This window comes from Bubalus bubalis, chromosome 18, assembly GCF_019923935.1.
Source record: "Bubalus bubalis isolate 160015118507 breed Murrah chromosome 18, NDDB_SH_1, whole genome shotgun sequence".
In the NCBI taxonomy this organism is placed as follows: Eukaryota; Metazoa; Chordata; class Mammalia; order Artiodactyla; family Bovidae; genus Bubalus; species Bubalus bubalis.
This window is the reverse complement of record NC_059174.1, coordinates 55,547,306-55,560,170: the sequence shown is the minus strand read 5'-3', so window position 1 is coordinate 55,560,170 and position 12,865 is coordinate 55,547,306. Positions and strand designations below refer to the sequence as shown.

The window sequence follows — 12,865 nt, the reverse complement described above, 5'->3', positions numbered from 1 at the left end:
CCCCCTTCAAATTCCAGCGTCCAATCCCCTCCCTCCATTGCATCCCCTGCCTTCAGACTCCTACCCGCCTGATTGTCCACCATTGGGCCTCCCCTGTTCTACGCAGCACCTATCCTCCGAACCCGTTTCTTCGGCTCCGGAGTCCACTCTTTGTCTCTTTTCTCTCCTTTCTCTTCGAGGAAAGAAGCTCAGCTTAGAGTTCAGCCCACGCGCGTGGGAGCCGGAGCGAATCTCAGCCCTACCACCCAGGGGAGGGAGGGGACTGCTTTGGGGTCCGGTAGACCCACCAAAACCACCTACGAGAGATGCAGCTGTAGGGACTGAGTTGGCGTGGAGGTGCTACAGCGGGTCGGATTCAAGTTAATCAGAGGGGCTTCCGTTGGGGGGTGGAATTGCCTGGATAAAGCGGAGAATATATTAGAGACCCGGCTCAAATTGGGAGGCCAGAATGGGCACAGACAAGCCGACCGAAACACGGAACTCTCGTTTTATTCAGTTCTGGTCGTTAATATACTTTGTCCCTGCTGGGGCCGGTGTGCACGTGGGTCCAGCCCAGTCACAGCGCGGGGAGAGCCCAGGAGGTGGAGTTAGGGGGTCTTGAAACTTGAGGTCACGGCCCCAATACACGATGAAGTCAGGGGACGAGCAGAGATGTGCCCAGCATCAGCCAGCGAGCTGGGCATTGCGCTGGCCTTGCCGCAGGCTGGGGTCCTGGAAACGTAGCGGGACTCTGGCCTCGCGCCGCCGGCGGCGCCCGTAGCTGTGGGGATCCTGAGGCTTGCGGCCAGCCTTCCCTGAGGGCTCCTTGGTGGAGGCAGACCGGAGCCAGTATATAATCTCTGGCAGGCGGTGGGTCTGACACGTGCCCAGGGAACAGAGGCGCCCGCGCTGCTGGGAGACCTGGGGCTGGGGCCGCCTGGGGATGGAGCGTGGGAGAAGACCGGGTTTAAACACCCCACCCGAGAAAGGGGGCTCGGGGGGGTACCCAGAACTCCGAGACGGGCGGGGCCCGTTTCCTGGCCAACTTCCCATTCCACTGAAGCAGAAAATGGCCTAGAGAGGGCGCACACCCCCCGCGGTCTCCCTCCCGCCCCGTCCCCGCTGCCCTCGGCGTTTCTCACCTGCCCGCCGAGTCCGGGTCCCCCAGGATGGAGGAGGCGACGAGCAACAGCAAGAGAATGTGGGCGGTCATCGTGGGGGTGGGGCGGACCGGCGTTTGAGAAACCAGTGGGCCAAGCGGCTTCTCCGGGGTGCGGCCCCGCCCCCTCCCCGGGCCTGGAAAATGCCCTGAGCGCCTTCTTTAGCGTCAGGAAATCAGGGCGCCCCCACTTCTCAGACCGTGCAAACTGAGGCCGAATGAGCCACACCACGCCAGAAGGGCAGGATTAGGACTCGGAATGCCCACCTCCCGCACCACGGCCAAGGAGACCTCACGGGACCCGCGGTGCCGTCGATGCCCCTGGGAGGCCCCGGGAGACGCACGACCCCTTTAAGGCGGAAGGAGGAGGGGCGGGGCAGCCGACACCTGCAAGTGGCGACGCAGTTTAGGGCTTCCTGGAAAGGACTGGGGGCGGGGATGCTGCAAGGCGCGACTTCACCCTCTTCTGCTGTTTTGGCACAGCAATGTCAAGGGACAAGCGACTTCCAGAGCGGGGGCTGGGCAATGCGGGGCACTGACAATTGGGACAAGCGGCAAACTGAGGCACCTCAAGTCGTGGAGTCAGCCTAGGCCCTAACACCATGCTGGTAGAAGAGGAATGTGTGCAGATGGGTGTGGGGTGCCAGCAGGCCAAGCATTTCAGCTGTACTGAAGCAGCCGTAGGAAGGTCATGGAAAGGTCATGGGTTCTGTCTAGGGTGATCCAGGTCGTGTGGACAGAGACCTAGGGGGCCAGTGACTTTGGGACATGGCCTTGGGAAGGGGAGGGTGGGCAGGCGCAGGTACCACGTCTGCAGCAGAGGCTGGAGAGCCAGTCACTGGGAGCGGTGAAGGCCAGTGGGGTCTCAGTGTGCATCTCCAAGGTGGGGCAGATGGTGGGAACCCCCAGAGTTCCAAGCCAGACTGAGGGAGGAAGCAGGCAGCCACCCCCACAAAGAACTCTCTGAACCCCCCCCTCTCCCCCCGCGACTCAGTTTCCCCAGGTGGAGAGGGCAGGGCAGCAGGCACTGCCAATCAGCCTTGGTTTGGCCTTGGAGGGTCCTGGACAGGAAAAAACAGCCAGAGAGGAACAATGTGTGTGATGGGGGAAGGCGGGAGAGAGGGCTTCTGGGAAACCTCAGAGGCCAGCTGTGCTGGAAATCCACACCCCAGCCCTCCCCCAGCCTGGCAGAGGCCCCTGCGACAGGAGGAGACATTACGGGGTGGGGGTGGGGGTGCAGACTCTGAGAGCCAGTGGAGACCACCCTGCTAGTGAGCTGAGGGCCAGGTGGGACTTGAGAGTGGAGGCTGTGGAATCCAGGAGGCTGGGGAAAGGTAGCAAGACCCAGAGACACAGAAGTGGTGACAGAGACCTGAAGCCGCCAGCAGGTGCTGTCTCTGTGTCCTGGGTGGTTTGGACACCTGCGGACAGAACCCTGACCCCACCGTGCCCCCCCAGGAAGCTGAGCTGCCATCCCAGCTGAGGATTTATTGGCGTAAATGCAACCATATAAAAACATAAGTTATGAAAAACACAGTCACAATGTGCCCCCCCACCCCCAGCCCCTAAAACCCCCTTCTGTGGGAGGGAGGGAGAGGAAGGGGGAGCCCCGAAACCGCCTAAGAACGCCGCAGCCCCTGGGCCCTTGCAGGGCCAGCCTGGCTGGGGTGGGAGAAGCCGGGCGCCGCCTCAGCGCATCCGGTAGTCAGTGGAGCAGGAGAGCTCGCACAGCTGGCCCTTGAAGTCCAGGTCGATGGTGAAGTCCAGGTCACGCTGTGGGGAGAGTGCGGCCATGAGGGGGGCTGGGACAGGGCGGGCAGAGACAGAGGGCAGCGGGGGGAAGGGGGAGGACAGCACAGCCCGCCTGAGGTGCCGCAGGCCCCCAGTGGTCCACACCCCCTCCCTGGAGACGTGCGTTGCTGCTCCCACACCCAGCATCTGTCTCGACCCGTGCTGGATTCCCTGTGAGGTTTCCAACGTGACATCCTCAAAACCACCTGGAACCCAGCCAATCCCTCGCCTTGGGGGGTGGGGGGTGGGGGGTGGAGAGGGAAGGGAGGGGCAACTGCTGTCTCCTGCATCGTTAAGATTTCCTTTATCAAAACCACCCCTACCAGCAAAAGTTCTTTCTTTCTTCTTTTACAAGAAGCAAACCTCTTTCTAGCAAACTTCCTCCTCTCAAAAAACTCTGGGGCCCCACCCCACCGCCCCCCTCTTCCTCTCCTCCAAAGCTTCCTGGAGGCCAACCCTCCTGGGGCCCACCCTGTGGCCTGGGCCCCCAGCACCCCCTGGAAAGACTGGGGCAAAGCCACCAACAACCTCGGACCTGACTGCACGTCACTCCCAGGTCCCTCTTCCCTCTTTGGGTCTCTTTCGGTTTCTGGTTTGGGTTTTCTCAGCCTTTTCGCTACCAGACTACTCTTTTCCTGTGAGAGAGTCTTATCTTGTGCCCTGCACACGGAGCGGCTCCCCTGCCTGTCCACCAGATGCCAGCCGTGCCCCTTCAACTGTGGCAAAAATGTCTCCAGATGATGACGTGGTGGTGGTGGTGGGGCAATACCATCCCTGGCTGAGAACAGCTGCTGAAACTGGCCTTCACCTCCCTGACTTAGAAAGTGGGGCCACCGTGGGGTGCTCCCCTCCATCCAAGCTCATGCAGTGCCGCTCCCCGCTCCACTGACATTTCCAGCTCACGCCACGCCCCTCAACTTCCAGACCTTCCTCCCGCCAACCCAGGAGTCCTCCCACCCATGCCCGAGCTCCTGACTTTCCCCCAGACCTGCTTCCCCGCCATGTCTCACCAGATGAAACAGCCCTCCTTTCCTTTCTCGCTCCCACTCCTGGGCCAGGATATCCTCTGGCCCCGTCTCCATCTGCTCCAATACCTGCCGGCCCCTCTCCCAGCTGAGCACAGAAGTCATGACCAGCTGGCACTGACATGACTCTCCTGTGTCTAGAACTTGAACAGCAGGGGTCCGGCCTGATCATGCCTGGGTCCCTGGGGTCCCTTGGTTTCCAGTAGGTGCTCAATGAAACTGGTCACAGGCAGACCGGGGGTGGGGGTGTGAGGGGCACAGGCCAGAGAGATGAGTGCAGAACAGAGGGTAAGCAGACTAGCTGGCGGGTTTGGGGCCGAGAGGTCCCCGGGCCCCAGAACAGGCAGAGGTGCCCGAGCCCACCCCCCCAGCTGCCCCAGAGCCTCACGTTGTTCTTGGCGTTGGGCCGCATGCCGATGGTGCCAAAGATCTCCTCGCCCGTCTTCACCGTCAGGTAGTCCTCCATGTAGAACACTGTCTGCTTCCAGTGAGTGTAGGGGGACTCGGGGCCTGGGAGTGGGCGTGGGCGGCATCAGCCCGGCCCACCCAGCTCGCCGCCTGTCCCTCCCCACCCCCGCCTTCCCTTCGCAGGACCCCCTCGCCCTCCAGAGCCCACTGACTGCGCAGTGACTGTGGTCCCTTCACCCCGATCAAGCCTGGGACGGGCTTTTTCTCAGGCGCAGAGACTGGAGCACCCTGCGCTCGGGCTGGCTGGCAGAGCTGCTGTCAGAAGCCTCCAGGCCCCCGGGGCTCCCTCTGGCCACTCCTGTCGCAGGCCCCACTGTGCCCGCGCCCCTGCGCCCCGCCTCACTGGTGGAGAAGCCGGTCCTCTTGTGGCAGCGGGTGAACTCGATGTTGAAATAGGCCACCAGGGCGTGCACATAGTCGTTCCGCTTCACTTGCAGGCAGAAGGGGGAGGTGAAGGTCAGGTCTTCCACCTTGACTGTGTAGATGTCCACCTCCTGCGGGAAAAGCCTCGTGAGCCCCCTTCCCTGACCTCCAGCCCAGCGGTCAAACCTGGGGGGCCCCGGCTGGATCCCCTGCTCTCCCAACCCCAACCCCGAATCTGACAGGTCGACCTCCTAGAAGGAGTACCGCTCCTTGGAGAATGGCCCAGTTTCCACTCTCCACTGCCTGCCCCCGGCCAGTGTCCCCTCTCCACTGTGGCAGCATCTTAACAGGGTTCCATGGCTCCCGCCTTCTCCCCCCACATCCCTTATCAGACAACCTGACAGCCTAGAAACGGATCACATCACAGCCCTGCTTAAAATCCTTTGACTGCTCAGGGTAAAACTGGGGGTCCTGCCTCAGGCCGCGGAGGCTTGCCCAGTCAGGGCGTCTGCTGCCTCCCCATCTCCGTCCACAAACTCCCTCCTCCACCCAGTTTGGCCTGCCTCCCGTATCCTTGTGAGAGTTGATACTGGGGGTTGAGAAGGGGATCCTCAAAAAATGATGGCTGTCGGTATATTATCAGGGACCCACGTGTGTATATAAGCTCCCGAGACCTCAAACAAGCAAGCATTCACGGTCCCACGCGTGGGCCAGGTGCTGGCTCTTCTTGGGCTGACCCTGAGCAACCCCCAGCCACCCTACCCGCTCACCTTGATGAGGCAGGCATTGGTGACCAGCTGCTTGGGGTCCACCACATCCACCAGGGGCTCCTTGATGGCCACGTCTTTGATGCAAGACATGTCGAAGCCGTACACATTCTCCCACCCTGGGGAGGAGGCGGGAAGGAGCGGTGAGCCCATGGGGTAACCGGCACCCAGCCAGTCCCCACCCCATAAGCTCCCCGGGCCCCGAGCTCACAGTGGATCTTGTAGTCTTTGTACTGCCGGTCCTCGATGGCCGTCACGTACAGCGTGGCTCGATCTGGGAAGATGAGGCCATCGGGTGCCTACGGGGAGCAGGGCAAGGGCGTGAAGGATGGGGGGACTGGGCAAGGTTGCCCCATTTTGTTTCTTTATCCACCCGACACCGCCCTGGTCTGAGCTCAGCATTTCACAGGTGGGCCCCTGTTGCGGCCTCCTCACTGGTCCCCAGCCTCAGTCTACTCCCTAGATAGCTGCCTGATGGCTCTGAGGAGCATCTAAGTCAGACCCCGTCCTAACCTCGCCCCTCTGAGGAGTAAAGCAGTCTTACATATCCATGAGGTCCCACGAGACTTGCATACAGCCCTTCACCCCTCACCTCCAACTTCCTTCCTGATCCTCGTTCTACTGCAGGTTCCCTACTGCAAGTTCCCTACACAGTGAACTCGCTGCTGCCCCAGGACCTTTGCACTGCCCGAAATCCTCTGTCCAGTGTGCCTTGCCCCTCAGATCCCATGTGGCTCCTCCCCGTCCGGGCTTCAGGTCTTGGTCAGCTCCCTGGGAGGCCTGCTCTGACAGCACCTGGGTCCACAGTCCCTCCTAATCCCTCTGGCCTGCTGTGGTTCTTTTCCAGCACCATCTCCCTGTCCCTGTCTAGCTTCCGGTACTGGGCCTCCTCCATCTTGCCCGTGGGCCTCCTAACATCTGTGTAGGAGATGTCTTCCAGCCCCTGTACTCAGTTCCCGTGGTGGGAAGTACCGAGCATGGCTTTCCTTTTCTGCCTGGACCCCCACACTGGCTCAACAGCAGGACCCCGGCCTGCACGAGCTGCTCCCACCCCGCCAGGGGCCTCACCAGCCACTTGTCTCGGGCGTAGAGCACGGTGTTGAGCATCGACTCGTAGAAGAGGCAGTAGCCCATCCACTCGCTGATGATGATGTCCACCTTCTCTACCGGGAGCTCTACCTCCTCCACCTTCCCCTTGATGATGGTCACCACTGCGGGGCAGACAAGGGCACATGCCACCAGCCCCGAGGACAGCCGTCTGCCTGCCTCCCCTGGGGGCAGTGGGGACACCCCAGGGCCTGGGGACCCCACTGGGACAGCCTTGTCTTCTCAAGGAAGGGCTGGGGGCTGTGTTGGGGCATCTTTAAAAGAACTCTGTGAGCTGAAGCCACACCCTGTCAACTTAAGTTTTAAAATTCATTCATCACGGGATATTTCTGAGGCAGGAACAGAACTTGACATGAATCAGGTATTAGGTGACGTAAAGATTTTGCCATTAACAGGCAGGACCAGGACCCGGCGCAAACAGCCCCTCGCTCTAGGACATGGAATGGGAAAGGCGGCCACCCCCTTACCCGTCACGCCTCACACACTCATGGGGAACCTGGTGCCAAACCATTTGCAGACGACCTGCTTCTGGGTCAGGGTTTTGTATGGGGCAGAGCAGCTCCCTTCCTGAAATCTACTGGAAGTCAGCCCATGGGATTCCCTGGTGGTCCAGTGGCTAAGAGTCCGTGCTCCCAGTACAGGGGACTGGGGTTCAACCCCTGGTCAGGGAACTAGATCCCACAGGCTGCAACTAGGACCTGACGCAGCAAAGTAAAATTTTTTTTAAAAAAAGAGAGATTTTGCCGCTAACAGCCATGGTCATGTTTTGTTTTGCTGGCTGCACTGTGTAGCTTGTGGGATCTTAGTTCCCTGACCGGGGATCGAAGTGGGGCCCTAGCAGTGAAGGCAGTCCTAACCACTGGACTGCGGGGAAATTCCCGTGGTCATGTTTTTTTAAATAGCCTTATCTATTAGAGACACATGGCAGGATTTATAGTCAGAATTTGCTTCAAAAGGAGGTATTTAAAGCTGAGTGATAGGAACTTGAGGATTCATTACACTAGTTTTTCTTTTTTTTAAAAAAAAAAAAAACCCCTTCAGCTTCTAGAATGCCAAGGGCCCTCATATCAAAAAACCCCACATGTTCCCATGTTCTCTGCCCCTCAAACCTTGCAGGTGGGAAGGGCAATGTGGTACCTTCTGCCCAACTTTCTTCCACTTCTGATCCATGCAACCCTACTTTTATGAACTGACCTCACAGATAACATTAGTTCATATATGACTGATGATGACATTACACGTGGGGGACGAAAGTCTTGGAAGCTCAAATGCCCATGAGCAGGAACTTGGTTAACAGAGCTGGTGTATGTGCAAATAGAGGACGGCCGTCATCAAAAAGCAAGATCCTCTCAACATCATGTCAGGTGCTAAACTACACGATTCACAGGAGAAAATCGCAAAGGGCACGTAGGAAACACCATCTGTGTCAAAAACCAGCATGTGAATGCACAACCATACGCATGCATGTTTGTTCACCGGTATGAACCTCTCCAGGAGGGAGAGCTGGCTGCACTTAGAGAAGAGTGGCCGAGAGGCGGGCGGGAGACTTCTTACTATGGGTCTCATGTGCCAACCACGTGACTCTATCACTCACTGAAAAAACTCAAGATGCTTCTTGAGCTTTTTTTTTTGTTTTTTTAAATAAAAGACCAAAGCACCAAGCTTGTGACTTCGACATGCAGATTCTAAGATGGCTCATCAGGTGGTGGGTTCTGAGAAGGCTGGATTTTGGGGCTGTCGGCAGCCCAGAGCCCACAGGGGATGAACACCTGAATCTGACTTCCATGGCCCCCATTCCCTTGCCGAGGGGCCCCGGGGAAGCTGGGATCCCCCGCTCCCTCCCCAAAGACCCCGTTCTCTTCCTGGGCTCACCATGGTCTAACTTGTTGGCTTTGACGATCTTCACCGCATAATCAGAGATACTGGAACACTCGATCTGGGGGCCCAGGAAGAAGGGAGGGTGAGACCCCCCCCAAGTCCCACCCTCCGCCCCCACTCCCCTCCACCCAATCCCTGAGCCCCAAGGGGCCCCCTTTCCGTCCCTAGGCCCAGGCCCGGCCGGCCACCGAGGACACTCACCCCGATGACCTTGCGGGCCCCAGCCTTGGCAGCAAACATGCAGAGGATCCCTGTGCCCGAGCCCACGTCCAGCACCACCTTGTCTTTGAAAAGGTGCCGGTTGTGAAACATGGAGTTGCGGTATGTGAGGGTGCGGACCTCATCTTTCAGCATTTCCTGGCAGGGGTGGGAACAAAGAGATCATGAGGGGACTGGCGTCCCAAAAACCAGGGTGCCCTGGCCTCCAACACGCTGATCAACTTGAGGACCAGCACTCAGTCCTCAAACCTGCTTTAGTCCCCTTGGGACAAGTTATTTCCCTTCCACACGCCTCAGTTTCCCTACATGAAATTGGACTGGATGGACCAAAATCCTATTTTAGGCATTTTCTACCCTTGCCGCCTAACCCCCTGTAGAGCCTTGACTTTAAAAAGTCCTCAGTAAGCCAAAGCCGCTAAACCGCCCACGTGAAAATGGTAAATTTTGCTATGCATATTTTATAACAATTAAAAAAAAATAAAAGGAAAGAGAAAAATTTTCCCACCCCATCTCTGCTGCTTTCTGGGACCTCAGCCTCCACCACATGCAAAAGGGGTGGAAAAGGCTTTCGAGCCGCTGGGGGACAGTGCCGCTGCCGGTCACTAGAGGGCGGCAAAGACCGGTAGGCCCTGACTTCAGGCTGACGTCTCAGATGCACATGCGCGCTCCCACCGCGGCCTCCCAGGAGAGGACTGGTAGAGCGCCAGGCTAACCCCGTCTCCCAGGCAACGGCTGCGCGAGGCGACCCCGGAGTGTGAGCTCTGCCTGCGCAGAGGGGGTGGCCCGCTGCCAGGGAAGGGAGTGCGCATGCGTCAGAGATGAAGCTCCAGCCCTCCCCAACATGACCCCCCGGAAGATTCGGCAGCCTTAGGAGTTGTCTGTCCATACTCACCTCGTGGATGCCGAAGTGAGCGTAGGAGTCAAAGTAGTAATCTTTGGACGTCATGTCCTCAGCGTTGGGCTTCTCGCTGCTTTCTGCCTGGCCACAGGAGACCTGGGAGGGGGTGAATGGGAGCAAATGGGGTCACATCTGGGGGCTCCCCACAGATTCGGAAGCCTCCAGGCAGCTCTCTACTGCTCCCTGGAGTATACAGAACACTCCCCAAACCGTACCAGGCAACCCTACAGCCCCCAGCTGCCATCTTGCCTCTCCCAGGAACCCCCCACCCCCAGAGCACCATCCAGGAGGGCACCCCCGATACCTCAGCCAGGCCTACCATCTCTCCAGTCTCTCTGCCCCCGTCTCTAGCTCAGCCCACAGCTGGGGAAGGGAGGGGAGAGGAAGGCAGAAGCAGGGCAGACACGGGGAAGGACAAAGGTGGGGTGGGGGGCTGTAAATGGAGTTAAGGAAGTAGCCACAGTACTGGGGGAGGCCAGGTGGGGGCCAAAACCTGGACGGAGTCTGGACTAAGTGTTTCGGGGGCCAAGGGTAAAGTGATTTGAAGCCAGAGGGATCAGTTAGACCACTAAAAAGGGCCTGACGTGTGAGGAGATATGTGTATGTGGGAAGGGGTCTCACAAAAGGATATTTACTTCTTCAAGAGGCGGCTGGAGGCTCATCCCATTAGCCAAGGTGGCTACAAAATTCTAGGAGAGAGTAACAGGGAGAAAGGATTAGCTACCGGGAGCGGCTAGGGGAGGGCCAGGCCAGGCGACTCTGGCTCTTGGGGGAGAAAGATATGTTTCCTACAATTTTGCTTTTCCTTTGTGAGCAGTGGTGGGAGAAGGAACAAGTAAAGAGGCAAGGCTGTTTTCAACAGGGGTGTGGGAGATGTGGGGGGAGCAGGGAGGGGGTTCTATCCCAGCTGTGGCTGGAGAGATGGTGGCCTGCCCCCACACTGACCCTGTTGGGCCAGGCACCTGAGCACACACGCCTCCCCCATCCAGGCCAGAGGAACTGGCACCCGCCGGGCACAAGGGTACTGCCAGCTGTCACTCCCCCTCACCGTCTAATCTCCCCAGATTAGATGACACTTCCTGACACAAAGCCTCATCCTGGGGTACCATTCGTAGCTGGGGGAAGGGACTGGCAGGGTGTACCCACTGGGCATCTGCCACCTCTGCAAAGCAGTCTCTCATCTGAGAGGATTCCAGAAAGGAGGTGTGGCACACGGGCGCCCCCACCAGAGCTGGCACGTGGGCTGCTAGCTCCTGCCTGGGACTCAGGGAGTCCCAAACAAAACAAGGGAGCGCCAATCTCCTGATCATGACCCTCTGCGCAGGAGGGCAGAGTCCCACGGAGGAGGCCAGACCCTGGACCCCCCAAGCCCACCTACTCCCCATTCGAACCACCATCTCAGACCCCGAAACTCCCCAGGGGAGGGGCCGAGTCCTGGAGCCCCCTCTGAGGAAAATATTTCCTCCAGCCAAGAAGGCCCTGTTTAGCAGAGAGCCAAGGGGGAGGTCACTGGAGTGACTCCTGGGGGCTGCCCCCCAAGGTATGCATCTTGGGATCTCATCTCCCATTCCTGAGACTGCTACAGGCTAACAGGCGAGAGTACGAGGGCCAGATTACAGCTCTTCCAGATGCAAGCACTCTCCAGGCGCCAAGAAGCGTGAAATCACAGACATAACCCCTGGGCTCCAAGCCCCACCTCCATCCTCCCCAAGCCAGTGAATGACGCGGATACAGAAAGACGGCGGGTGAGGGGACTTCCCACGGGGGCCCATTTCTCTACACCACCGACATTACCGCCAGACATGCCCCCAGAGCGCTTGAGACACAGCATCAGGACAAGCCCCACATAGCTGCAAGAGAATCACACCTCACAGAACACCATTTCACGCAAGCAGGCTCAAGACCCTCAAACAGGGGTTCAGGGAGGAGGAGGTCACCTCCCACTTTCACAAATACCCCAGGGAGAGGAAGGGCCAGAAGTGGGTAAATCCGCTGCCTCCACTGCCTCACACCCCCTTCCCAGGACAGATTCTCTCTCCCTCTCTCTCCCCTCGCCCGGGAGGGCTTCGACGGGGAGGTGGGCTTGGAGACACGCCCCATGAAAAAGATGTCCCGCCCACACACCCAGAAATGGCCACAAGGGGGTGCACAGCGCCTAATCGGGAAAGATCTCCTTCAGCTCGATGCCCCCCCATCGACCAGAGGGAGGTCACAGGGGCATGCCCCATCCCCCCAGCTCCCAAAGAGAGGGAGAATCCAGAGACAGGAAACTGGAGGGTAGGAGGGGTCCCAGAGGAAACCAATTCTTCATCTTCCTCCAGCCCCAACGCAAGAGTGCACGAAACCTGGACCGATGCCTAAGCAGATGCCCTGGTCCCAGGAAGGGGTGTGTTGAGGGTCGAGACACACTGCCCCTCCCAAGAGCCTCATTACTGCGCGGAGATCCCCAAGTAAGTTCCACCCCGAGGTGCCTGTCACGATCCCCGGGGAGGAGGGCAGGGGGCCTCGGAGGGAGGGTCCGAGCCTCCTCTCCGCCCCCCCCCCGGGGCGCCCCTCCCCCGGCCGGGGGCGGGGCCTTTGTCCCGCACGTGGAATCCGCCGGGCCAGCGGGCACGGCACACCCCCTCCCCACCCACCGTGCCGCGGCCACGTGGGGGCCAGGCCGGAAGCGCCCCCAGCCCTCCTCCACGTGGGAGGGGCAGTAGGCCCTCGGCTCGGCGTGGCGCCTCAGGCCCCCGAAAGACAGGGAACCCGCACTTCAAACGGTATCCTCGGATACGGAGCACGCGGCGCCCCCCTCCGTACAACCGGGGGCCTTCAACCCCAATCCGGCGATTCAGAGCCCCTTCCCCACGGCGGAGGCGTAAAACACCGACTTCCAAACCGCCCCCCGCCCCCGGCGGCGCTCCTGGCGCTCACCTCCATGATGCAGTTCGCGGCCTCGGCTGCCGCCATCTTCACCCGCGTCTACTCCTCCTCCGGCCGCCGAGACCCCCCCCTTTCTCCGCACTCCCCCGGGACCGCCTTATACCGGAGGGTCCACGGCCCGCCCACCGCGACCCCGCCAGGAGATCTCATTGGCAGCGGAGGTGACCCGTCTGGAAATACCATTTAGCCATTGGGCGAAGGAGACGCCCATCAAAGCTGAGGTGCCCGCCTAGTCTGGCGTGCCGAACCCCGCCCCCTTAAGTCGACGGGGATGGGAAAGACT

The 12,865-nt window shown here is 59.7% G+C and overlaps 2 protein-coding genes across 4 annotated transcripts; both read right to left on the bottom strand.

Moving 5' to 3' along the window:
• Window positions 1–663: 663 nt before the first annotated feature.
• On the bottom strand, window positions 664–2,471 carry ADM5 (adrenomedullin 5 (putative)). The gene is made up of 2 exons (XM_006080997.4): window positions 1,122–2,471; window positions 664–916 (listed from the first exon to the last, which is right to left on the bottom strand). Exons 1-2 carry the CDS (start codon window positions 1,190–1,192, stop codon window positions 664–666), a joined length of 324 nt encoding a protein of 107 aa, XP_006081059.2. The 5' UTR covers window positions 1,193–2,471.
• A 140-nt stretch (window positions 2,472–2,611) lies between these two features.
• Window positions 2,612–12,727, bottom strand: PRMT1 (protein arginine methyltransferase 1). Of its 3 annotated transcripts, XM_006080084.4 has the most exons (11): window positions 12,574–12,667; window positions 10,290–10,343; window positions 9,649–9,750; window positions 8,739–8,894; window positions 8,532–8,595; window positions 6,621–6,763; window positions 5,764–5,851; window positions 5,556–5,671; window positions 4,766–4,916; window positions 4,343–4,464; window positions 2,612–2,911 (listed from the first exon to the last, which is right to left on the bottom strand). In XM_006080084.4, the coding sequence occupies exons 1-11, from the start codon at window positions 12,607–12,609 to the stop codon at window positions 2,828–2,830; spliced, it is 1,116 nt and encodes a 371-aa protein (XP_006080146.1). In that variant the 5' UTR covers window positions 12,610–12,667; the 3' UTR covers window positions 2,612–2,827. The 3 variants fall into 3 exon arrangements, with proteins under 3 accessions (XP_006080146.1, XP_006080147.1, XP_006080148.1); XM_006080085.4 differs by lacking the exon at window positions 10,290–10,343 and having other exon boundaries at window positions 12,574–12,727; XM_006080086.4 differs by lacking the exons at window positions 10,290–10,343; window positions 12,574–12,667 and adding an exon at window positions 9,974–9,994.
• Between the last annotated feature and the right edge of the window lie 138 nt (window positions 12,728–12,865).